Source organism: Pseudorasbora parva, chromosome 17, assembly GCF_024679245.1.
Source record: "Pseudorasbora parva isolate DD20220531a chromosome 17, ASM2467924v1, whole genome shotgun sequence".
Classification (NCBI taxonomy): domain Eukaryota; kingdom Metazoa; phylum Chordata; class Actinopteri; order Cypriniformes; family Gobionidae; genus Pseudorasbora; species Pseudorasbora parva.
In genome coordinates, this window is record NC_090188.1 from 7251507 (window position 1) to 7277291 (window position 25785).

The 25785-nt window shown below is 37.4% G+C and overlaps 1 protein-coding gene across 5 annotated transcripts in view; it reads left to right on the plus strand.

Annotated features, from left to right (window-relative positions):
- Positions 1–25785, plus strand: part of LOC137044850 (MAM domain-containing glycosylphosphatidylinositol anchor protein 1) — a 332623-nt gene that overhangs the window by 268477 nt on the left and 38361 nt on the right. For all 5 annotated transcript variants that reach the window (XM_067421199.1, XM_067421200.1, XM_067421203.1 and 2 more), the window contains 5 exons: positions 220–394; positions 2751–2774; positions 4329–4481; positions 4653–4814; positions 24803–24933. In XM_067421199.1, the coding sequence (XP_067277300.1) occupies positions 220–394; positions 2751–2774; positions 4329–4481; positions 4653–4814; positions 24803–24933 (645 nt within the window). The remainder of the gene's footprint in view (positions 1–219; positions 395–2750; positions 2775–4328; positions 4482–4652; positions 4815–24802; positions 24934–25785) is intronic.

The following is a 25785-nucleotide window of genomic DNA, read 5'->3' on the forward strand; positions in this document are numbered from 1 at the left end:
ATTCCAAAGATGATGCAAATATCGTCAATTTGCGTCACGGGAGGAATTTTTCCAGAAATAAAATGCATAAATCTCTCGTCTCAGGGGGATATGAGGGGGGGAAGCACAATCATTTAATTATACTCCAGGGTTTCTACTGATACAAAGCCATATGCTAATCGCTGAAGTAACCCTTTAATAACCATTGAATATTATTAAGCCCTTTTTCTCTCTTTGCAGAACCGACAGACGGTTTTGTCCAAGCAGATCACCACAAAAGAGCCAGTGAAAGGTGTGCTGATGTCCTACACGCTGACAGACTTGCGTATTCCTCTGTCGTATGAGGTCAGCCTCACTCCCATAACGAACTATGGCACCGGAAACACAGTCACACGCACCATCCAGTACTCCGAGCGTAAGTCACCTGACGTTATGCAAGTCATTTTGTAATTGTATCAAATGTGTATAACTCCTCATATCTATTTATTTTGATCTTAAAGTTAAAATGCACCGAGATCTGCATTACTGCAATATATTTCATACTCACTGGAATATTATGAAACTTCTAATTTTACATTCAGGTAGGAAATAAAACAATTCTGTTTAATTTTTAATATAACTTTTCATGTGAGCAAGCACAAAGCATAGCTGGGAATCCAAACCAGAATTGTTCAATTCCCCATGATTCCCATCAACAGAGGTCATGCATTTCAAATGTGAGGTTTCGCTTTCGGGATTATGTTAAATCGAGATGTCAAAAGTATGGCAGCCATTGTGTGTTGAGTTTGCTGATGGCTACAGAACAGCAGCCGTTTCGGTGCGAGAGCTGAGTCTGAATCTCAGTAAAGGCTGATAGAATCTAATCCCATTGGATAGTCTTTCAATCTTCAAGTCCCGATCTCAGCACTTGCTCTCACCAGACCAAAAAATGGCCAACCTCCAGAATAAATGGACTGCTGGAAGACATCAAACCCTTTTTCTGTGTTCTCTCACACACACACACACACACACACACACACACACACACACACACACACACACACACACACACACACACGTTTGGTTCAATATCTTTGTGGGGACTCTACATAGACGCAATGGTTTTTATACCGTACAAACTGTACAGTCTATCCCCCTACACTGCCGCTGCCCCTAAACCTACCCATCACAGGAAACAATCTGCATTTTTACTTTCTCAAAAAAACTCATCCTGTGTGATTTATAAGACTTTTGAAAAGTGGGGACCGCTGGCTGGTTCCCATAATGTAGGTGATCTCAGGTTTTACTATCCTTATGGGGACATTTGGTTCCCACAATGTAATATAAACAAGGACACACACACACACTAAAATCCTTTAAATTGATTGATCAAGTATACACTGTGTATGTTGTTTTTGTTTTATTACTTTTTAATTATTTGTATTATATTTTGTTAGTGCTGCTATAATTAATACATCATAATTTTATTAATGTAAAATGTATATTTTACATTATATTAAAATGTTTGGTACGTATTTATTTATTTACTGCTATTACTTTTAAATATTTTTTATATTATTTTTATTTTATATTGTATTATAATTTTTGGTAAAACATTTGTACATATTATAAATACATTTTTTGTTATTTTTTAATTTATTAATTTTGTTATTTTTAATTAATTGTTAATTATGCTATTTATTGCTACAGGACATTTTGTTCTCTATATTAAAAAATATCTTGTTCATTGACTTTTTTTACACATTTTATTACGTGCTTCAAACATTTGAATCTAATCTAATTATTTTACTAATCCTTTAAAAATAGTAAAATAATAATTTCAGAGCTAATATACAAATATTGTAAAATATAATGTATATAAACAGTTAATAACAGGCTGAAAAATATAGTGTTTTTAGGTAGTGTTTTTGTAGTTATATTATCCAGCCTTGTGTGATGCGCACATACAGGGCTTTATTTGCTCACTAACCACTGTGGCTAGTGGTTTTCCACTAGTGGTTATCTTACTAGCCACTCAGCATTTTCATTGGCAACAATTTTGATATCGATATAGGGGTTAAATATGGCATATAGATATTTTAATGTCATCTCATAATTTGCCCATAATTTTATTCGGCTGCTGTAATAAGACCTGACACACGGATCCATTATACTGTTTACATTCACTTAAAACATAACCTATATGTGAATACTCGCCAAGACAGGTGTTTTTTGACATTATTCTGTGTGTATTTGACTGTTTAAGCACAATATACAGTATATGCAATGAAAAAGTCAATTTAACAAAAAACTCAAATTTGTAGGAAGAGGCTGTGTGTAACTTGCAAGCACTTTAAGTTTGAGTACAAAATGTGCGAGAATAAGTGTTACACACAATCCCATGCTGCAATTCAAGCCCTGTAACACCAACACTATTCATCCAGAGCAAATGAAATGAGTGAGTGAGGGGAGGCGGGTGTGTCAACTCGCGAGATCATGAGAGAACGAAAAAGCGCAGCAGGTACTGTGTGTCTATTCTGCAGAAAATTACTCTTGAAAGCATTATTTCAGTATCGATATGTTTAAAAGACTACAACTGAAAAATGTATAGCTTATATATAATATATATATAACATTTAACCCGTCCTAAGTGGCTAGTAGGAGTGACTGCATTATGTTCTGCTGCTGAAATCCACCCGCGTTTGGCAAGTTGGTGGGTGTTAATGTCAAGCCCTGATTGTATACCTATTTTAATCTTAAATCTTTTCATCTTAATTTCTTTTCTCTTGCAGCCTACACTTATCCAAGACCTTCAGGTAAGACGGTTTTTTAAACTTTTCTTTCCATGATGCTTTTGTGCGTGTTGTCTTTCTCTCTCCTCTAAACCGTCCTCCCATCTCGCGCTTGCCCTGCCTTTCAGTTCTTCCCAATTAAATTCAACACAGTTCTCCTGGCAGCATAAGCACAGAGCTTTGCCAGAGAGGTACAAAGAAGAAAAAAAAAAAGAAAAAACATAAATTAAAACAGACTGGAGATCAGCAGAGTAAATTGAAGAGAGGGATGCTTGTGGAGGGGAGAGAATGGTGATTTCAAACCACAACACGGAAATCCTGCATTCTTCTCCATTCTTTCGCTCTTTCTTCTCTCACACATGGAAAATGAGTTAATCAGCCTTGTGTGAATGGAGACGTTCTGGGTGACTAAGTACAGTATTCTGTATTCTGTGTTTGTTGAAAGAGGGTAATCGCTGTGAACACGGCAATATGCCGAGAGTACTTCAGTACTCTAGAGCAACCTGTCGAGAGGCCTCCTTATATTAAAATCTACAGACCTTCACTTTAGATTTGCTCATCAGCATTAGACAAGGAACATACTTTATGCAAGTACGCAAACACGGGTGCGAATGCTTAAAGGAACACCACTTCTTTTTGAAAATAGGCTTATTTTCCAAGTCACTTGGAGTTAAACAGTTAAGTTTTACCGTTTTTGAATCCATTTAGTTGATCTCTCTATCTGCCGGTAGCACTTTTAGCATAGCTTGGCATACATCATTGAATCGGGTTAGACCATTAGCATTGCTCTCATAAAAATGACTAAAGACTTTCAATATTTTCCTATTTAAAACTTGACTCTTCTATAGTTACACTATGTACCAAGACCAACGAAAAATGAAACGTTTTTAGGCCGATATGACTAGGAACTATTTTCTCATTCCTGAGTAATAATCACAGATTTACTGCCCTAAAAAGGCATTCTCTGCAACTACACAAACTTAGTACCGGTCACATTGGAAGTTACCTATCTAAGGACTACTTTCAGGCGCTGCATAATATCATTGCGCTGCTACACCCATGATACGGCAGCAAAGCTCTGAATTACTGCGCAGGAATGAGAAAATAGTTCCTATCTATATCGTTCTAAAAATTGCAACATTTCATTTTCTGTTGGTCTTAGTACACAATGTAACTACAGAAGAGTTTTAAATAGGACAAATATTATCTTTGAAAAAATAAAGTCTTTGGTCATTTTTGAGCGCAATACTAATGGTCTAATTCGATTCAATGATGTATGCTAAGCTGCATTCTTGTGCTACTATAGTGGACAGTCAGATTCAGAGTCTTTCTGATGTATATTGCACTTATATTCCCATGTGCATTTCCATTTGTAATGCTTCATATGGGACAGTATTTGACCCGAATAAGAAAAAGGACTGAGAAGTATACAGTTTTCACTAATGGCACCCCTTGAATCGATGCTTATAAATTGTGCTATAACATATTTATGAGCTTTCAACTTGAATCATTCCATGCAGTTAATGCCAATGAACTAGCAGGATGGACCTCAATTCCGTCTCATGTGTTTGTGTTTAGATCATGTGTGTGGATTTGAGGATATTAGGATATGTGGGTTCACTCAAGACCGCAGCGATGTGTTTGACTGGACCAGACAGAACCATCTCACCCAGAATCCCAAGCGGTCGGTTAATACAGGGCCTGATACAGACAGGAGTGGGACAAAAGAAGGTAAAAAAAACACACACCAATATATCATCCACCAACACACTCCAAAAGTTTTTTTTTCTAACCAACTATTATAGCAATTATGGATTTCATTTTGTTTAATTTAAAAAAGAATCTCCTGCCCTCTTTGAAAAACCCTTACCATGTGTTTTGTACTTTCCTTCAACAATAAAGGTTACTACATGTACATTGAGACGTCACGGCCGCGTCAGGCCGGGGACCGAGCTCGTCTGCTGTCTCCACTGTACAATGTGACGGCAGCGCGAGGACCAACGGGGACCACCAGAACCCCCTACTGTGTCTCCTTCTACTACAACATGAACGGAAAGCATATTGGTGAGCCTTTAACCAGAGTTTGAATTCCCACCATCTCAGAAAGACAAAAACATTTGAATTATCTAATTTGAAACCTATTCACGTGGCTACTTTGCTGTTTTAATGATGGAGAATTGATTGGATAGTGGAGAGTGGTCTCTTGATATGACAGGTTGGAAGTTTGATGATGTTGTTTCCCTAAAGAAATCTGTGTGTGTGCATACACACATGCATATACTTCAGCTTCTAACTGGAATGTGCTTTGTCTTGAAAATTGTTCTCTTCTATCACAGCATTGGGCTGAATCTGTCAAGAAAAGTACAGTTCTTTATGAGTAGCATTCAGCAGAAGGCCAAAGACAGTGAAGGACACAGACAGTCAGAGAGAGAGAGAGAGAGAGAGAGAGAGGTGATGTCATCCACACATCCATTACTTATTTATCGAGACTGTTAAAACATTAAGGTTTGTTTCAAAGTGACATCTGTCTATTCTCTTTGCTCCAAGTCAGCCTTGTGTGTGTGTGTGTGTGTGTGTCTCTGTATGTGTAGTATCCAGGTGTATTTAAGCTGTTCAAACACATCATTTAGTTGTAATAAGTAGTAAAACAGTCACAGTAGTAATTCTAAGATAGCACACTTCACACACAAACATTAGGTAGAATAGTCAATTTGGAATTAGATTAACATTTTATATATGCTACGCAATTTTCTTTCCACTCGTCACAATGCATTATGGAAAAGTCTTCTATGTTAAGGAAACATGTGACACTGCCTCAGGGGCCTTTCACACAGGACACGTTCTATCATCCGTCTACACTACACTTTCATTGTAGTTTTATGGCAACATTTGCTAAGTGGGCATGACTGTTGCCACTTTTTAAGACACCATGTCAGGTTAAATTAAGTTCAACTTACAAAAATGTTCTTTGAGATGTTGTGTTACATATGTCTGCACTGTGTTTATCTGCTTTTTAATGCAAGAGCATGTCCTGTGTGAACAACTACTTGGAAAGCTACCAAAAGAAGGTCTTAACTCTTTCCCTGCTAGTGGTTTAAAAAAAAAGTTGTCAGTCACCGCCAAAATGCAATACAAAAATGTCATGGCCCCAAGAATATTGTGTGGAGTCCTATAGCTCGTCCTGGGTCGACATTTCATTCAGCAACATTATATGCCATTATATTTATATTTGATTTATATGCTGTATTATATCATATTTGATTGAAATGCTGTTTAATGTTAATGATTGTGTTACATTAGTGATGGCAATTTCAGATGTATCAAATCTTTGTTTCTAATCAATTGGTTTGGGAGTGTGTATCAAACCACCAAAGTCAATATCAGTAAATAAGGTTTTGATTTGGTTTTGGTTTTGAACATTTCGAAACACTTATTTTGTCAATGGTTCACCGCTGGGGGCGATGATCTCTGTGAACCACTAGCAGCCACTGAGAACCATATTCAACAAGTGTCTTGGGGTTTTGCCTGATCTCTGATCAGTTTTATACATTTGTAGATGTTTTAATTAGACATTAGTAAAATTAAAATGAATTATGGTGATTAATATTTAGTTAATAGTAGCCTGTTTAGCTGAGCTATCCATGAAACACAAAAAAAAGCCCTGACAATTGATAAAAGAACATAATACAGTTAATATTATAATATTTTACAGTTAATGTTAATATATAATTTTATTAGATGATTAGTTAATTGAATTTGAAAGTGCATACTTTCATACTTGCATTTTACTTTCCCTAAAACATTTGCAATAGATTTGTAAACTTTGTTTTTATGCATGTTTGGTCTGGGTTTTTGTTGCATTTACACTGTCGTGGAGACGGGTGTTGGATTGATTCGAAGCCTATACACAATACGATATAACAAAACTTTAACCGTAATATATAATAAAAAATTATAATAACTGTTTCAATGCCTCGCTCTGCCCATCACTTGTTATTTTACATATGCATCTGCTTAAATATGATATCGCTTGTTTGTGCTTTTTCTTCGCTTGGGTTTGCTCAGGAGATTCTGCTCTCTTTCAGAAGATGAGTAATAGCGCCCCTTACCATATGACCATGAAAACACGGAAAGCTGGAATATTCCTTCATTAGCAGGGAAGCGTTTTCTCACAAATGATGCAAATTTACATCACTGGCAGGAAAAGAGTTAAAAATCTAGCCACTAAATTTTTTTAATAAAAAAATAACAGAAAAGTTAAATTAGCCACTAAATCTCACCAAGCATGCTTTTTAATTAGACAACAGACAGTTGACAACAGTTTTTGAGCAGGGCCTTCTAGAAATGTGTTGGTTTGCACAGGGTAATATTAGGGCTGGGCGATATGACGAAATATATCGTCTGGACGATAGAAAATGTCTATCGTTTTATATAAGGCTCTATCGCTTACGCCACGATAAGGCGTTTATGGCAGAATTTTACGTCAAGATGCACCTCACGCCACGGCATGCCCATGCACGCTGCAATACATAAACAAACATGGAGGAAGACGGTAGTAGACGCGGTTCAGACCAGGGTAATTCTCAGAGTAATTATGCCAGAATAGTGGTATAAGCGCTCAAAACAAACTTCAGACACAGACGCTGCAACAGGCTTTTACGCGTGGCACACTATAGCCATATATTGAAATATTTTAATGGCAGGTGTAGGGATGGCGAAAACTAAACATTTTCTTGACTGACCACCGAGCCTCATTAGCCGGTTGAAACCGGTTAACCGATTAGTTTAAAATATGCTGCGCTATTTGAAATAACAGCCGCGAGCCGCGCTCCCTCTGTCTCTCTCTCGCTCTCTCACTCACACACACACGCGCTGCCGCCTCCCTTCCACTCACGTCACTTTTTTTAAATCCCCCACAGCGCAAAACACGAGTCCCACAAACGCGCCGCAGAGGAGCTTGTTTGTAATCAGAGGACAAATGGCTCCTTAGTTTCGAAATGGTTTGGGTACAAGGTGATCGCGTTGAAAATAAAGGCGTTTGTCCAGCGTTAGAAGCTCATTTGAAACATTGCCGCGGCTAATTTAAGAAAATGACAGCTCCGAAGAGATGCCGCTTTAGTTCGAGGTAGTGCTAACAATAAAAAAGAAAGACGATCAACACCTTATGTGTTACCACTGAAATGAAGATGTAATATATTTCCAAATGTAAGCCCATCTTAAGCGAAATGCACGCTTCATACTGTCGTCTGCCCTGGCTCTAACCTCGAGTGTTTACTTTTTGCAAACCTTGTGAGCGCGCAAACCCAAACGCTGTGACCTCGCGCCAAATGTTTTTATTGGTTTATTAAGTACAAACAGGCGAGTTATGAAAAATTGAGTGCGAGGGATATGTTCAATCACACAAAAAGATTTTGGAATGAGACGGCCAACTGTAGTAGCCTTTAGTCCACTGTCTATAATAGACTAATTTAGAGATCACTTTTTTATTTATTTTAACAGACAACTTTGATCGGTTAACGTTGATACAGTCAACCATCGGTCAAACGTTCATCGGTTAACATCCCTAGGCAGGTGTTAACTTTACCAACAGTCTTGCTTTAAAAAAAGGTTCTAAATAAAATAAAAATGTAGTCCATACTACCTTTATTTGTTTTGTATATCATTTCAAACTGCATTTCCACATTGCAATTTTGTATAGACTATTCATAAACTGAATTAACAGAAAAATTGCTATATCGTTATCGGGATATCAAATGAGCTATATCGGGATATGAAATTTAGGCCATATCGCCCAGCCCTAGGTAATATATGTGTGTGTGTGTGTGTGTGTGTGTGTGTCCCTAGAAGTTAGTTAAATCTGACAACCTCCCTTTTAGGACCTGAAAGGCATAAACGATAGCCTAACAAGCCAGACTCACATCAAGATGTTTGGTCTGGAAACTCACCATAGACAGGGCTCAATCCGAGGGGCGGGATAAACGGTTGTCTTTCAGACTCCCTCTGCGATAGGATAGCGCTACAACCAACCAGAGCAATGAAGGTGAAGCAGAGCTCGTTGATAGATTAAACATTCGCCGTATCCGGTGACATCCTCCGAACACATCTTCCCTTTTTAAGAATGACTTCAGTGCCGTTCTTTGTCCAAACTCCAAGTCTTCCAGAGTAGCGGTCAAAGCTGATTCGAAAGACCTCCGTTCGCCAGTTTCTGTGTTTACTAGAAGCACCCAAACGCAACTCGGCCGTCGTCATTATGGCCCTGCCCACTGACTATACACGATGTGATTGGCCCGGCAAGAGTTTGGCGTTTACAGCTCAGAAGGGTATTGAGAGTTGCTAGACGACATTCGCGGCATATTAGATTTGCCGCCACTAGGGTGCGTCTAGATTTCTAGGCTACATAACGCATAAATCAGTAAATAATGTTGTTATAATTTATTAATGGGTGGGTTTGAAGGGGTTCAAAGATCTGTGACTATCTAGGAACCACCTGTTATCAAACACAGACTTTAATTGCTCTTAAATTTAAGCGCTTTTTCACAAAAAACTCCTTCAACCAAAGTTTCGGCAGCAGACCAGAAGTTTTTTGTTGTTGTTGGTTTTCTAATTTTTCAGCTTGACAAATAAAGTAAGCGAACTACCTGTTTCTCCTTGCTTTTTATCTGCACTCTCTCTTCAAACTTTATCAGCCCATTAACGGCTCATAAATTGTGCTTCTCTCTCTTTCTCCTCTTCTACATCTCCCCCTCTCTCTGTCTGACTGCTTTGCTTTCACTCCACCTCATTCTTTTTACCTGTGCATCTCCACTGTCTGTCACCTGTTCTAATGAGCCCGTCTAATTATTTGCCAGTTGCTACTCATGACACGGGCTGGGCTCGCGATGGGGGTCGGCTGGTGAACACAGAACACACTTCAATCTGTTCGGCTTTCCAAAGGCATTTTGGATTCCCTGCTGCAGGCCTGCACTGTATATTTCAAAGGATATGTTTTATTAATTCCATTGCTGCTATTTAGGAGTCGGAGAGGACAGCAGGTCCTTAATGAAAATTAAAATTGAAAGGCGAATCACATTAATCATGATCAAAATCACCCTAGGGTGCAAATGCACATAACCTTAGACTCAAGCTTTCTGCTAAAGCTCTCCAACCCATCATATTTGTCTCTGCCTGCTTTTAAATGAGAGTTGCCAGTTTAGAGGTATTTTTATTTGCTACTACAGTATTGTAGTGCAAGTATAAACTAATCCCTAAACTATGACCTTTCTTTCTTGGAGCTCTAAAATCAAGTCGGGTGTTGTCACAGCTGTAACCAGACAAGATGGCTTAGAAATAAAATTACATTTTTTGAATAAAATTTTAAAATTTGAAAGCAGAGAATTGTAACCCCCCTTGACGTGAAGGCTTCTTTAGTGGATAAGGCAATCCCATAGTGCATTTTTATGAGTTTAGTAGAAATACAATCCAAGATGCAGGGTGAAATTAGAGAAATGCGGATTTTATATGTCTCTAAAAATTTGGTTTTCCGGAAAAAAGTTAGATTTGTGTGTGTTGTAAATATAACTTATTCTTAAGCAATATTCTCATCAGTGTTCAATCAGCTTTAACATTTTAAATCTGCATATTTGTGGTATTTTTACCTTTTGTAAAGGGCATTTCCCCCCTATTCTTATTAAATATAGGCTATGCTTCAGGTTTCAAATTATATTCTTAAATTTGATCTATACATTAAAGCTACACTGTGTTACTTTTTTGTTTATTCTTAGCTAAAAACACTATGTTCCTTCAAAAATATATGTGCTCGTTAATGTATATTTACTTCTTTCAAGTAATAAAGTATTTTCATAAGTTTATAATAGGCCATTGAAAATACATACGGGTGAGGGGTTCGAATGCTGGTCGCCATGTTGCCCCTCCATCTTGAAAGTACATTAGCCAAAGAGGGACATACCCGTAAATTCAAGCTTCGCTTTTCGCGTTTTAACACTTGATGGCAGTCATGAACAAGGTTGAACTGGAAGCCATGTTAATTTTGGACTAAATCAGCCACCGTAGGAGTTAAAACGAAATCGGAATTGAGAGGAACAGAAACTAATATTCACTGGATGGTCATATACCTTTACACCGCTAGATGGGGGAAAATATCACACAGTGTAGCTTTAAATTAAAATAAGACTATAGGGCTGTAACCAATCAAATTAAATTATTTACACTGAAGATTTTTTTTTTAATAGATTTATATTTTTGAACAAAAAAAAAAAAAAGTATACGAAACTAATGCACCATTAGGTGGCAGCAGGTGAGTCATTGAGTCATTAATTGAAACGATTCATTCCAACGACTGATTCATGCAAGAATGAGGCTGTCGTTTAAGAATAGGTCAATTCATCTGATTAATTCAAACACTGAATTATTCAGTAACACGTGCTGTTGCTGTGAGAGGCGTTTTGGTTCTGCTGTTTGGAACTTTGTTGTTTGGAATCTTTGTTTTGAACTATTTTCGCTGCTGAAATGGAAAAAAAATACACTCAATATTGCATAAAATGTAAGTGTCTAAATGTTAATTCATTGTTTATTGAACTGTCATATGAAGTCAGTGTCATTTTCAGGAAAACAGCACATTTGGTTGTGTGACGTTGTTTAACTCTATCGTATGTTATAAATATAAAAACTTCACATTTTGATGGTTTACCGCGATTTCTCTGTGTGCGGCGCTCATTTGTTTTAATTTTCTCCTCGAGATGCGAGTGTTGTTACCGTCAGTTCATTACATTATATATTATCCATATCCATTATCAATCACCACTTACACTAAATTAATGCAGAATCATTCTTACCATTTTGGTGATTCATTAATAAAAAAAAATATTGGCGTTTTAATCAGGCTCTTGTCCTTCGGGTAAGTAAAATTCTCTTTCACTTGTCCCTTCAAGAAATTCACTTGTCCCAGGCAGGCGTTAATGTCGAGCCCTATATATATATACTATATACTATATATATATATATATATATATATATATAGTATATATATATACATATATACATATATATATATATATATATATATATATATATATATATATATATATATATACATATATATATATATATATATATATATATATATATATATATATATATATATATATATATATATATATATATATATATACATATATACACACACACACACACACACACACACACACACACACACACACACACACACACCAATCAGGCCATACCAAACGTTTTGACCACTGACAGGTGAAGTGAATAATACTGATTTTCTCTTTATCACGTTAGTGGGCACCTGTTAGTGGGTGGGATATATTAGGCAGCAAGTGAACATTTTGGGTGCGTCTCAATCAAACTCCCTAGTTCAGTTGTCAGGGCACTGATCAGGGAGTCAGCCCATTGACTTATGCCCTGACTAGTGAACTAGGGAGCTGATTGAGACGCAGGGTTTGTTACTACAGATCTGATGCGTTAGAAGCAGGAAAAATGGGTAAGCCTAAGGATTTGAGCGAGTTTGACAGGGGCCAAAATGTGATGGCTAGACTCCAAAACTGCAGCTCTTGTGGGGTGTTCCCGATCTGCAGTGGTCAGTATCTATCAAAAGTGGTCTGAGAAAAGAACAGTAGTGAACCTGATATCTTGGTGCCAGATACCACAGCACACCTTCAGAGGTCAAGTGGAGTCCATGCCTCAACGGGTCAGGGCTGTTTTGGCAGCAAATACAATACTAGTAAGGTGGTCATTATGTTATGCCTGATTGGTGTATATATATTAGGGCTGTCAAGCTATCAACATTTTTAATCTAATTAATTACACAGTGTGGTTGATTTAATTAATCATAAATAAAATGTAGCTTTTTCGCTTAGATTATTTGAAGTCATTGTTGTGGTAAATTAAAAAAGCATCAAATATACATTACAAAAAGTAGCTTTAGAGAAGATGTGACTCAACAGATTTTTTTACACAAACTTTTAAGCTTCAAAGATGATGACAATAATTTTTGTTTGTTTTTTTGGTGAACAAAACCAAATTTTTTTTAATGGAAATATTTTTTTTTACAATTAAATGTTACTCTAAGCAATAAAATAAAATGGCCAGTAGGTGGCTGTAAATGTCTAAATAAGAAAGTAATTGAGTCATTAATTTATTTGATTAAATTGCTGATTCATTCAGGAATTAAGTAAATGGCTCTTTTTATGAATGGGCTTTGAATCATTGGTTAATCTGATTCATTCACTCAGAAAGCAGATTCATTCAGAAACGAAGCACTACACGGCTTTATATAATAGGTAATATTTTTGTTGGGAAAATTGAGCAAAAGCAGACAATATTGTGTCTAAAATATAACAGTATTAACTTCTTATTTATTAAACTATTGTATAAGATCAATATTATATTTGCACATCATGCTATTCAGGACAAAACATAATTCATGTGATATTGCGTTTGATATTCCTGTGATATCACTTAACTATCATGATATAAATATGAGACACATGGGCATTTTCTCCCTGATGTCTTGAATTTTAGGGGCATTCTAAAGGCTCCATCACATGAAGTGCGTAGGTCTGGGGACTGGGAGGGTGTGTTAAATGAATCCATTTTAATGTTAATTTTTCCCATAACTAATTAATTAGGCAAAGTGTTAACAACAAATAAAATGTGATATTTGTTTTATAAGAAGCAATATAAGCGTTATATAAGAGTGAAAACTATGTAAAGTGGTTTGGTGGTGTGGTATTGCTTATCTCTCTGTCCAAAAGAACGTAATTAGCTTGGTTTAAACAGTTTTCTGCAAGGGTGTCCTTCACGTGACTGGTCGCAGTTTTCAGCTATAGTCTGGATGTTGGCGTCATATCTGCTTATTACTGCCTGTGTACACTAATCTGCTAATCATTAGCCTGTGCATTGGCATGTGGGCGGCACTGTGGGCACAGATGCTAAACTGAGAGGGAGGCACAGCTGGCTCGACTCTCATTACATGAGACGCCCTACTGAGAGACAGACGTCCCTGTTAGCTGTCTTAATGTGTAGGACTGTGTTAGCCGCTCTATGTTGGCCATAAATTACAAACTCATTAGCAGTATGAGTGTTTAGACTTTACTTGCGCCACTGTGCTTGCATTAGATTTGATTACATCCCAATTAACAATTGAAGATATTAGCTCTGCGTTGGTTATGCCACACTACCATTAGATTACGCAGAGCTAAATCAGCACATTGAGAATTTAGCCTTGTGCTATTTGCAGAATAACATAATGCACGTAATATATACACTGCCATTCAAAAGTAGGGTCGGAATGATTGTGTGTGTGTGTGTGTGTGTGTGTGTGTGTGTGTGTGTGTGTGTGTGTGTGTGTGTGTGTGTGTGTGTGTGTGTGTGTGTGTGTGTGTGTGTGTGTGTGTGTGTGTGTTTGTGTTTGGAGTATATTCGGTTATCTGGAGGCTTGTCTCTGTTTGATAGCCCTGCAGAAAAAGCTTTGCATTACTTGACTGGATCAATAAATCTTTGCTAGTAGAAACAGAGAGATTCCCTCACTGTATATCTGGATGGGTTTATCTGGTTAGAGGGTGTAGGCACGTATTTGTGATTTTAACTCTACTTTGACAATCTAGTTTACAGTATATTTTGGCAATATACTTAAATTTTTCGGCAATCCCAATGCAGTGGGGGCTGAAATGGTAATAAATCTCCAAAACCAAAAACATGACAAAGAAGCACAAACAAGCAATGGAAGATGTAAGCTAACATGATCATCAAACATTAAACGGCATATAAATGACATACTGCCCATTGTTACTGTGAGAAATGTTGACCTAGTAAGAATAGGTCTGTGAAACTTGATGGACTCAATCTGCTCCATCTGTGTTTTAATCATCGTTCTGAATCCGTTCCATTCTCAACTTTTTGTTCAAAATGCATTTTTTTAATGAAACTACCCGCATTTACAGTGCATCCAGAAAGAATTCACAGCGTTTTACTTTTTCCACATTTTGTTTCATGGAATGGTTCGGCACGTACTTTCACCATGGTTCATCTCAACTCTGATGACACATCTATAATATGGTTTGTCTGAATCGGTGCATTATTTCTTATAGGGAATTTTTCCTGCTGTCTGTTTTTAATGTTAATCAAACAATACATGACTTAGAAATCACTCACTGCTCTTGAGACAATAGCTTTTGTAACTTCAATAATGACAACATTTTCTTTAATTTATACAGTGAAGATTATAATATGCAATGTTATTTTATATTGAATTACTTTATTCAAAATCTGTACCTGGAAATCCTAAAAAGCACTGTTTATTTATGTATATTTGCTCTATTGAATGTACTTGTACTGTTAGTTATGGTTTGATTATTTGTTCTTATTTTGTTTATTTTTATTTGACAAATGCCCTTATTGTCCTGAACATGGCACATACTGAACCGTACCAAACCATGACCATAAAACCATAATACAACCCAAACCAAAAATGTAATCAATTAATTATTTTCCTCAAAATTCTACAAACAGTACCCCATAATGACAATATGAAAGAAGTTTGTTTGAAATATTTGCAAATTTACTAAAAAAATAAAATAAAAAAAGAAGAAAAATCACATTTACATAAGTATTCACAGCCTTTGCCATGACAATCAAAACTGAGCTCAGTTGCTTCTGTTTCCAATGATCATCCTTGAGATAGTTACGAAACTTGATTGTAAATTTACCTGTGGTAAATTCAGTTGAATGGACATGATTTGGGAAGGACACACCTTCTTTTTTTAAGGTCCCACAGTTAACATGGGTGATCAGAGCACAAACCAAGCCATGAAGTCCAAGGAATTGCCTGTAGACCTCCGAGACAGGACTCTGTCGGGGCACAGATGTGGGGAAGGGTAAAGAAACATTTCTGCAGCATTGAAGGTCCCAATGAGCACAGTGGCTCCATCCATTTCATCTGTAGATGGAAAAAGTTTGAAACCACCAGGACTCTTCCTAGAGCTGCCCAAACTGAGCGATCGGGGGAGAAGGGCCTTAGTCAGGGAGATGACCAAGAACCCAATGGTCACTCTGACCAGCTTCAGCGTTTCTCTGTGGAGAGAGGAGAAACTTCCAGAAGAACAACCATCTGCAGCACTCTACCTATCAGGCCTGTATGAGAGAACGGCTGGACAGAAGCCACTCCTCAGTAAAAGGCACATGACAGCCATCTGGCGCAAGGACTCTCAGACCAGGAGTAACAAAACTCTCTGGTCTGATGAAACAAAGATTGAACTCTTTGGCCTGAATGGCAAGCATCATGTCTGGAGAAATCTAGGCACTGCTAAACTGGTAAATTGCTGTTGTGATCCTTGATTTTTTATTTTTATGTTATTGTAGCCTCTTTCTTGGCCAGGTCACTCTCATAAAAAAGCTTTTAATCTCAGTTGATTTATTATTATCATTATTATTATCATTATTATTTACATTTCCTCTTCCTTTATCTGTTGTATTATTTTTACATATTTAGTCATTGTATTTATTATTATTAGTTATTCTTATTTTTTCTTATTTTTATCCTTTCATTTTTTATCTGCTGTATATTTAGTTGTTGAATTTAAAAATGTTAATAATAATTCTTCATATTTCCTTATTTTTGTTATTTTGCTTTTTTATGAATGTATTATTTGTTACTCTTCGAACTGGGCAGGGTTTAATGGGATTGATTGGACACAGTGCTATTAGGCTAATATATTGGTTTAACATGCATCCCTGAAGGTGTGTCCGTTAAATAGTCAATTTTGATTTCATGTTTTTCGATCATTCCCCTTCCTCTACACTTTAAATACTAGGCAATCACTCTCTACGATTGCAGTGCTCTGTTTGATTTTTCATCAAGAGCAACACAATAGTGTGTTCTGTTAGACTGCAAGTTTATTAGGCTTGAAGTTCATTACAAAGGAGTTCAGCAGCCAGTGGATCCATTAGAGCAGAAGTCAATCACAGCACCAGTCAGTCCATTAGATCCTTCGCTCATTACACCATCGCAGTGTGACCCTACTCCTGTTAGTGGGTGACAGCAGCCTTGACAAGGTGTTTTGTCAGACACTGTTGGTTTAGTGATGCAAGCCCTTTATTTGGTGGTACAATGATGATTGGCCTGTTTTTACAGACTTTGTGGCCCATTTCTGTATTTCTGCAGTGCTTTTCCATTGGTTTTCTATGCAAACGCACACTAGACGGACCTGTTTAACTATTACATCTGCTGTCTTTTGCAGAGTCTTGTGCATAAGGTGGCAATTCTGAAAATGCAGTGCTCAAGTTAAAAGAAGTTCAAAAACGCGTCTAGAGACCTTGCTTTTTTCATTCCACTGTGCCTGTGACCATAAAAAAGAGTTCTGTGTGAATGGTCCCTAACTGTTGCATGTATTCATTCGCTGCATCCGAAATTGCATACTGTATAGTAGGTACTAAATTTGGTTTCAAACTTACCGCTTAAAAAACTCACCCGTTAAATAGGTTGTTCTGTGTGAAATGTCCCTTAAGTGTTTAAACTAATAATAATAATAATAATATGTTTATTTTTTATAGCGCCTTTCAGGAACCCAAGATCGCTTTACAATGTAGTACAAAAACAATCGGCCTGTTCATGATAACACATAAACAAGCAGGTGTACAACAATTAACTGCAGATAGACAACAACAACAAAGAAGTTACATAATCAAAGTGTACAATTAACAGCAACTAGTCATGTAACATGAAAATGTGTAAGATCACTTTAAAGGTTGAGGCGGTGAAACTAAGCATTTGGCGATGTTTCTGGAAAAAATGGACAGAAATTGGAGCACATTGTTTCTGTGAGTGTATTACTGCTTATACCACACTCAAGAAAGCAAACATAATGGAGAAAGCCAGCATTGAACTACACATTGGTTTGAACATGCTTTCAAATTGCTTGCCACCGTCCAGCTTTCCTGCTCATTACAAAGATGAATGAGTGTTTGCCTGTGTTTGACCTGTGTCAAGGTTAGCCAAGGGACTCTGATATTTGGATCTTTCCTGTTGTCTGGCAGCACAGGAGTCCGTGTAGGGCCGTAGGTTTTAAGTAGATCCTGTCCTTACACGATTGTTTCCTTAAAGGATTGGTTAGACATTTATTTTAGAGGTCTTTGCTAAAGGATGATTTTTAAGTGCCTGGCGCATTGTTCACCATGGTTTATGAGTTGAGTGTGTGTAATCACCTTAAAGATGCACCAGCACACAATTTCTCTTTGTTTATCACCCAGCGAGCACCTCTTCAGTGTGATTGGGGTCATTGAAACGTGGCAGATGCTTTCAGGCAAGGCAGAGAGCTAATAGTGGGAATCTGATACAACACAGCATTCCTGTTAAAGGCTTCCTGATTTTCTTTCAATCGCTTTGAATGACTGTCATGCCTGTACAGCAATGACATATGCTGACACATGCTGACAAGAAAATAACCACAAAATTTGGTGGTACAACATACAAATGGGTAGTAATAGCATAGTACAGTATACCGAATGGTCACTTCAGATTATTTGTATGGTGTCAGAAACACATGGTTATGCTATTGCTCTTTTTAGTGTGAGGTACAGTATTATAATGGCATTATTCAGTTGTATGACCTTGTACAAAAAGATTGCTTTCTATCTTATAATTAATCATTCACACTGCCACCAAAAGAGTGTTTCTTTTCCAATTGAAAGTTATAAAGGAGACATTGTTTGTGGAGACAAAGACTTTCCACAAAATATTAACCAGCAACTGTTTTCATCAATATGAAAAGCATACATGTTTCATCATATTAGAATGATCTCTGAAGGGTCATGTGACACTGAAGATTGGAGTAATTATGCTGAAAATACTCCATAGACTACTAGCTTCCGAGCCACTGAGGACACCATGGATGAATTTCATTTTTGAAGGAAATGTGCCGAAGAATGTCGGTAAATGTTATAGATTTGCGTGAATCATTTTATGCATGACTGATGCATTTTCAAAAGAAGTCGTTTCTGATGGATGCTAGCCTAGAAATCTAGACGCACCCTAGCAACAGCAAATCTAATCTGCCGCGAGTATCATCTAGCAAGTCTCAATACCTTTTGAGCTGTAAAAAACAAACTGTGGTTGGGCAGATCCCATCGTGTCTAGAGTCGGTGGGCGGGGCTTAACATAATGATGGCCGAGTTGCGCTTGCGTGCTACTAGTAGTAAACACAGAAACTGGCGAACGGCGGTCTTTCGAATCAGCTTTGGCCGCGACTCTGGAAGACTTGGAGTTAAGCTTTTCTCTGAGAAAAAAACTGCACTGAAGTCATTCTTAAGAAGGGAAGATGTGTTCGGAGTTTTGCCGACCGGATACGGCGAAAGTTTCATCTTTCAACTAGCTCTGCTTCACCTTCATTGCTCTGGTTGGTTGTAGATATCCTATCGCGTGCAGAGGGAGTTTGAAAGACAACCGTTTATCCGCCCCTCGGATTGAGATGTCAATGGTGAGTTTCCAGAGCAAACATCTTGATGTGGGTCTGGCTTGTCAGGCTAGATGGATGGGTCTTTGTGCTCTAACGTCATATCTAGAACAAGTATAGATTAGCCTGACATGGTCATAATCAATTCTAGTCAGAATATGAGTCTGATACTGCTCCATTGGGAACTATACAACAAATAATGGATTAACATGACGGTATATGCTAGTCAATGAGTTAAATCAACGCAAGTCCACAACATCTAACTTAACATAAATGTGTCCACTGACCATTCAGAAACGTGCAGTCTAAAAGTTGCAACCTCTTCCTGAGTGTCTCGTGTGTCCGACTCCAGTTGAAACACCTTGTTACATCTTGTGAAAAGGGGCACAAAATGTCCCTTTTAAGTTAAAAGATGTTTTAAGGTAAAATACCTTTCTATACCTTTTCGAGACGCACTGACCTGCATCTCGCATTTTAACGGCAAAAACGTGTTCTGTGTGAAGCGGCCTAATGCTCTACACTGTAAATATTTGTGTAACTGCGTCTGGAGTGATGTACTTGCGGTCAGTATCTGGTGATAATGTTCAGACAGCTTTAGATGAGTTTATTAGGATGCGGTTTGTACTTTGAGTGGGCCACTTTGTCACAGTGCCATCTGTTTGCTTTGTTAATGTTTCTGTGTGCCACTTCTACAATGTGTTATTCATTTATATCTGCTGGTCCTGAATAAGTAACAATATGAAGCCTGGCTGGTCGTCTGGACCCGTCTGCTTTTATCTTCTGTGTGTGCATGTCATGAGCAGCGTATAGACTGTTGGGGGGAAGTTTACAAAACAGTGAATGTGTGTGTGTGTGTGTGTGTGTGTGTGTTTTAACGTTCAGAGCTATAGCTTCATTTGAGATGCTACAAAAGTTTGTTCTCTCTCTCTTTCTGGCTCACTTTCTTTTCCAAAGTGCAACTGAATTATATATTGGTTTCCCTTAAGCACAAAGTCAGAGTAATAATTTAATGCATAAGTCATAAAGGTGCCACTTGGCCTCACTGCCTTCAATCATCTGTGTGTGTGTGTGTGTGTGTGTGTGTGTGTGTGTGTGTGTGTGTGTGTGTGTGTGTGTGTGTATGTGTCTGAGAGAGAGAGTTTGTGTTCAGTGATTTTAACACTGACGTTCATAAGCAGCGCTCTAAATCTCATATAATCTCAGTGTGTTTAAGATGCCTCTGCTTTTGTTGTGTACGGAGTGCTACACTCATTGTGTCCACAGACTGTCTGATGAATATTGATACGTTTATCATGATGTCACATCCTGGTTCTCCAGACGAGCTGTTTTAGGGGTTACTTGGAGCCGTGCTGCACTTAAAGAGATAGTTCACCCAAAAATGAAAATGTGTATTATAGGGCTGCACGTTTTCAAGTTTTTCATTAACCGTTAACCGAGGCCCTTAGCGGTTAATACTCGGTTAACCATAGTGTGCGTCAGGGTTATTATTTTTAGTTTATTAAGTTGACGACCACCATCTCCGTATAGTTAACGCGCCTATAGAGAGAAATGCACATCATGGATTACATAATCATAGAGAAGCCTATTTCTTTTCGTTTTAAATTGTTAAAAGACATTTCAAGCTTTCTTAAGATATATTTCATGTCTGCGAGGCGTACGTTGAGTTTCGTTAAATTAGGATGAGATGCGCTCCAGTTCATGAGCAATGCGAGTGGCCGTGAGGGCGCCTGCATGATTAGGGCATGTAGTAAAATATGCAGCCGAGAACGATTCACACAGACACAGCGTTTGACTCGCGCGGCTGAGCCTCTCCAGGCAGAGTTCAAGCATTTGTGGACTCGTTCCTTCAGCTCTGGCCATCTTGTTTTCAGTCCGCGATTAGCTTTTTTTTGTTTTCTTCATTACCGTTAAAGTAACCTCTGCTTTTCGCTAGTCCCTCACAAGTTTCTCACTTCAAACTTTCTTTCTTCTGATCCGTTATGTACAGCGCGCGCGGCTCCCGCTCTGCTTCTGCCCTAATGCGACTTATAGTCCAGTGCGACTTATTTTCCTCTTCATGACGCATTTTTTGACTGATGCGACTTATTCTCCGGAGCGACTTATAGCCTGAAAAATGCGGTAAGCATTGCATTGCAATACTTGCATTTTGCCCCGTCACTCTCAATTTTAAAGTGCTCCCACTCTGTATTTTTCTTTACCTGCTTCATGTTAGAAAGCTGGTCATGACTTCTTCTTGTGGATATTACAAATGTCTGGGAGCACTCTGGCGGTCTCTAGTGGTGCAAAAATATATTACAACTAAATTCAAAGCACGTCATTGACGCCACTTAACCGAGCTAAATGTTTCACTCGGTTACACAATTTTTAACGGTTAATCGGTTAACCATGGACACCCCTAGTGTATTATCATTTACTCACCCTAAAGTTGTTCCAAGCCTGTATGAGTTTCTTTGTTCCCGCTGAACACAAAAGATGATGTTTTGAAGAATGTTTTAACAAAGCAGAGACAGAGACAGAGAGAGAGAGAGCAACCATAATATTTTTCCCCTACTATGGTCAGTGGTTACTTTTATCTGCTTGGTTACAGACATTTTTTGTGAATGTTAATCAAATGTATTATAAAGTAATGCCTTTGGTTTATGGTAAATATATATAGGTGTCTTACTAACATTGGGCAAATAAGTTTCAGCATTATTTGTAACAGTTTAATGTGTAACAGGTTGTTGAAAGCACATGCTGTAGTGTATAATGCAAAACTTCTAAAGCTTGAAAAAATTAATAAATACGTTACACGTAATGCAGTTGTTTGTGAATGCAAAGTTTCAAAGATCAAAGTGCACAACAAAGTTATTGTCTCCTAAGAGAAGACCGCCAAAATGAGTCGTCAGCTATTCTGCCCTACAAAGGCAAAAGACCTTAACTCACTGGAGTGTGGAACTGAGAAAAATGACTTTAAAGATTTTTTGTTGTCCAGCCAAATTAGTTATAGGTAGGACACTGGAAATCTGGCATTTAGATGTTTTAGTAATGACAATTATCTACATACACTTTTTTTTTACTCAAACTTGACTTTTGACCCCTATTTTGAAGTTACTGCACTCTGCCTTTGTATTGTCTGCAAAAAATGTGGAGTCATGCCAAGGCAAAAGACAGTAACTTCCATATTATCAATATTTGGTTGCTGATCACCATTTGCAAAATCAATATAGTAACACCTTTATAAAATCTAATGATCATGGCATTTATTTTGGATGATTTACAATTAATTATAGCCATCTTATTATTATTAAGGACACAATACCTCTAGTAAAGAGTATCTTCATTGCTGTGCAGCAAAACTTACAGGTTGATAGGTGACACTGAATTATATGAACAAGATAAGATTATTTCTAATGAGTAAACATTTGCATATATAATGCAAAGATATAAAAAATAGAACAAATAAAAAATCTTGTAAAAATGCATGGGATTGGAATAAGATAAATAGCAAATAGTGCTGCTGGTTAATCAAGGGTTAAGTTTGGCTATCACACTCTAATGACAGCGCTGACTGGATCGGATTGCCCATTCATAGGCTAAACAGAGTAATTATTTATTGCAATATGTTTTTAATGTTTTTATCTAGTAAAAAGATACAATAGGCTACATAGCTTATGCTTTTACATCTTTGAATGAAAATCGCCTATAGCCTAAAAGGACAACTTTTAGATTGATGTGAACGACAAGTAGGAATAATTCTCAGAATGCTTGTGGATTAAACATCTCCGATGACGTTCATTGCCATGGATTTTATCGGGTTTACAAGAAAAGGTAGGATATATGGATATAATTGCGAACTGTTACTAGCCTACTGATTGTATGCGTGATCGCACGCTGTCACTGCATTCGAGTAGCCTACACACACTCGTGCAGTGGGCAGGCCCAGACTGCCTGACAGCGCGCTGAGAGAATATTCTGCATTATGAAAACATGTATGACAGTACATAGGCTACACCGTAACTTAAACGCGGCAAACTTTAATAGACAGTAAAACAAAGGCGGACACCATAACTGCATGTCGGTACCGTAACTTAATTTAGACGCATGGCTAAACAAAGGCAGAGTACCGTAACTCAGTTTGAGTGTTCTAAAACCAAGGCAAAGAGCGGTAACTGCTGTTACGGTGTTCTGCCTTGGTTTCTCCTGGGCTTTTGGAAGTTACTGTTCAGACAATCCATAATTTTCTCGAAAAAACAACATAATTGACTAACGATATTTATCCACATGATAAAGGAGGTCTTGAAAGTCCCAAAAATGTCAATAACTCATTTTCGACCAAAAACGAAGTTACGGCCTTTTGCCTTTGCACGGCAGTATTCCTGTCTCACTTCCTGTTACAAACATGTACATTTGCATTGCCGTGGTCTTTGTTGGCTGCCAATGAACTATGTATACTTCACCCCACCCTCAAACACTGTAATTGAGTCTGGAAGAGTTTGGTTCATGATGTCGACAAGACGCTGTTTTCTGTGCTTTTTAAAAATTTCAGGCTTTTTTATTTGTTTATTTTTATTTTTTTTACAGTGTATCAATCACTGAGGAACAGTAAAATTCAGATAAAGTTACCGTAGTTTTTATGGTAACACTTTAGAATAATGGTCTGTTATTAATAGATAACTATGCAGGAAGTAAGGCAGGACTATACGTAGCACTACATTAACACTTCAGCTACTACTATTAACTAATATAGAAACAAGCTGAACTATTAAGTAATCAATAATTACTGACTGAGATTAGCATAATTAATAACTATTAACTAACTTTTCAGACTTTGAAAAATGAGGTGACGTGCAATGTATATTAGAAGAATATTAAAGTATTTTTTGACCTACTGTAGGAGACCTCTAAAACAAAACTAGGAACCTTTTAAATAGCATAATAGTGGGCACTTTAAATAATTAAGTTTGACACTTGCAGCAAATATTATAACCGTGGACTTTATTTAATTTAATATATTTTTATTTAATATATTTCAAATAAATCACAAAATCATATGTTTTACAGTATTGCATGATTTTATTTGCACATTGTCAACCATGCCAGTGCATCCTGCAGCGGTGGTGAGAGTTGGTCATATTAGATAATCAGGGGTCATGTGTTTGACCTTATATTTGTCACTGGAGTTATAGTTTGTGCGAAGCCTCAGAGAAATGCTAATCCACTGACATCCGTGGCGGCTCAATTGAGTCTTATTAGATCATTTCTGTTAAATCCTGAGTTTCTCCTGATTTTTTTTGATGTAAGCAATACTTTATTGCACATAAAAATAGCAAAAGCTTCTCATGATTGCAAGGTCTAGTCTGATTGAGCAGTTTCTCAGATAACTGATCTGGATCAGTCTTTGTGATTTTTGAGTGAATTTTGCGCATGTATCGTGTTATATTATGTATATATTTGCATTATTACCGTGAGACTAAGCTGCAAAGTTGACTAAATTTAATGCTGATAGTCTAAAATCCAGAACTTGAAGTGCTCGCACATCCCAGGGAATGTGCAGGTCACTGTTCCTCTAAACTCTGCTGTGTTTTGTGTGTGTGTGTGCAGGCACGCTCAATGTTCTGATGAGGGTGAAGAGCATCGCCACTGTTGATTCTGCTGTCTGGACCCTCTCCGGACACCAGGGGCCAGAATGGAGGAAGGCGGATGCTGAGATCTATCCCAGCGGACCATTTCAGGTATGACTGTGTATATGTGCAAGTGTGAGTGTGTGTTTGTGGTCTTGGTTAACCATACGTTATGAAGACAAAATATCCTCACAAGAATGGTAATACCAGTAATCTTTGACCTTGTTGGACATGGTCCTCATGAGGAAAAAAGCGTATAAATAATGCTAAAGGATGTTTTTTTGATGAGTAGGGGGTAGAAAATACAGTTTGTACAGTATATAAAAAAAAAATGTCTGTGGAGAATCCTCATAAAGCATGTAAGGTATATGTGCATGCGCTGTTTTGACCTACATTATGAGGATGCAAAGTCCTCAGAGCCATTTTTTGAGATTTCCGCCTGGATTTGGCCTACCCAAATTAAAAAGCTTCCCAATACACACATGCAGTGGTCTAGGTTCAAAATTTTTGTAATTTAGTGTAAATACATTACTTTGTCTAAAACAAATGCCAAAGTGATGCATATCTCCAGAAAGTAGAGACTAAGCTTTCAAATGGTACCACATATGACATCATAGCTCCTCCACAGACATGTAAAATTGAAAGTATATACATGACAATGTCATTCCCGTCCCTGTAAAGGGTCTACGGAGTTTAAGAGGATATGGCCACACCCCCTAAATTATCTGGACATGCCGACGTCCTTGTAATTCAAAACGCAAAATATACATGCTCAAAATGCAGAACGTTTTGTGTGATGGGTAGGATTTAGGGGGATAGAATATGTGTTTGTACAATCTAAAAACCATTATGCATAACAAAAATTATTAATATACTATTCCAGTAACACAATAATGTTACATGTGTTAACATTATATTAGTTAACATGAAATAACAATGACAAATATTTTAAAGCATCTATTG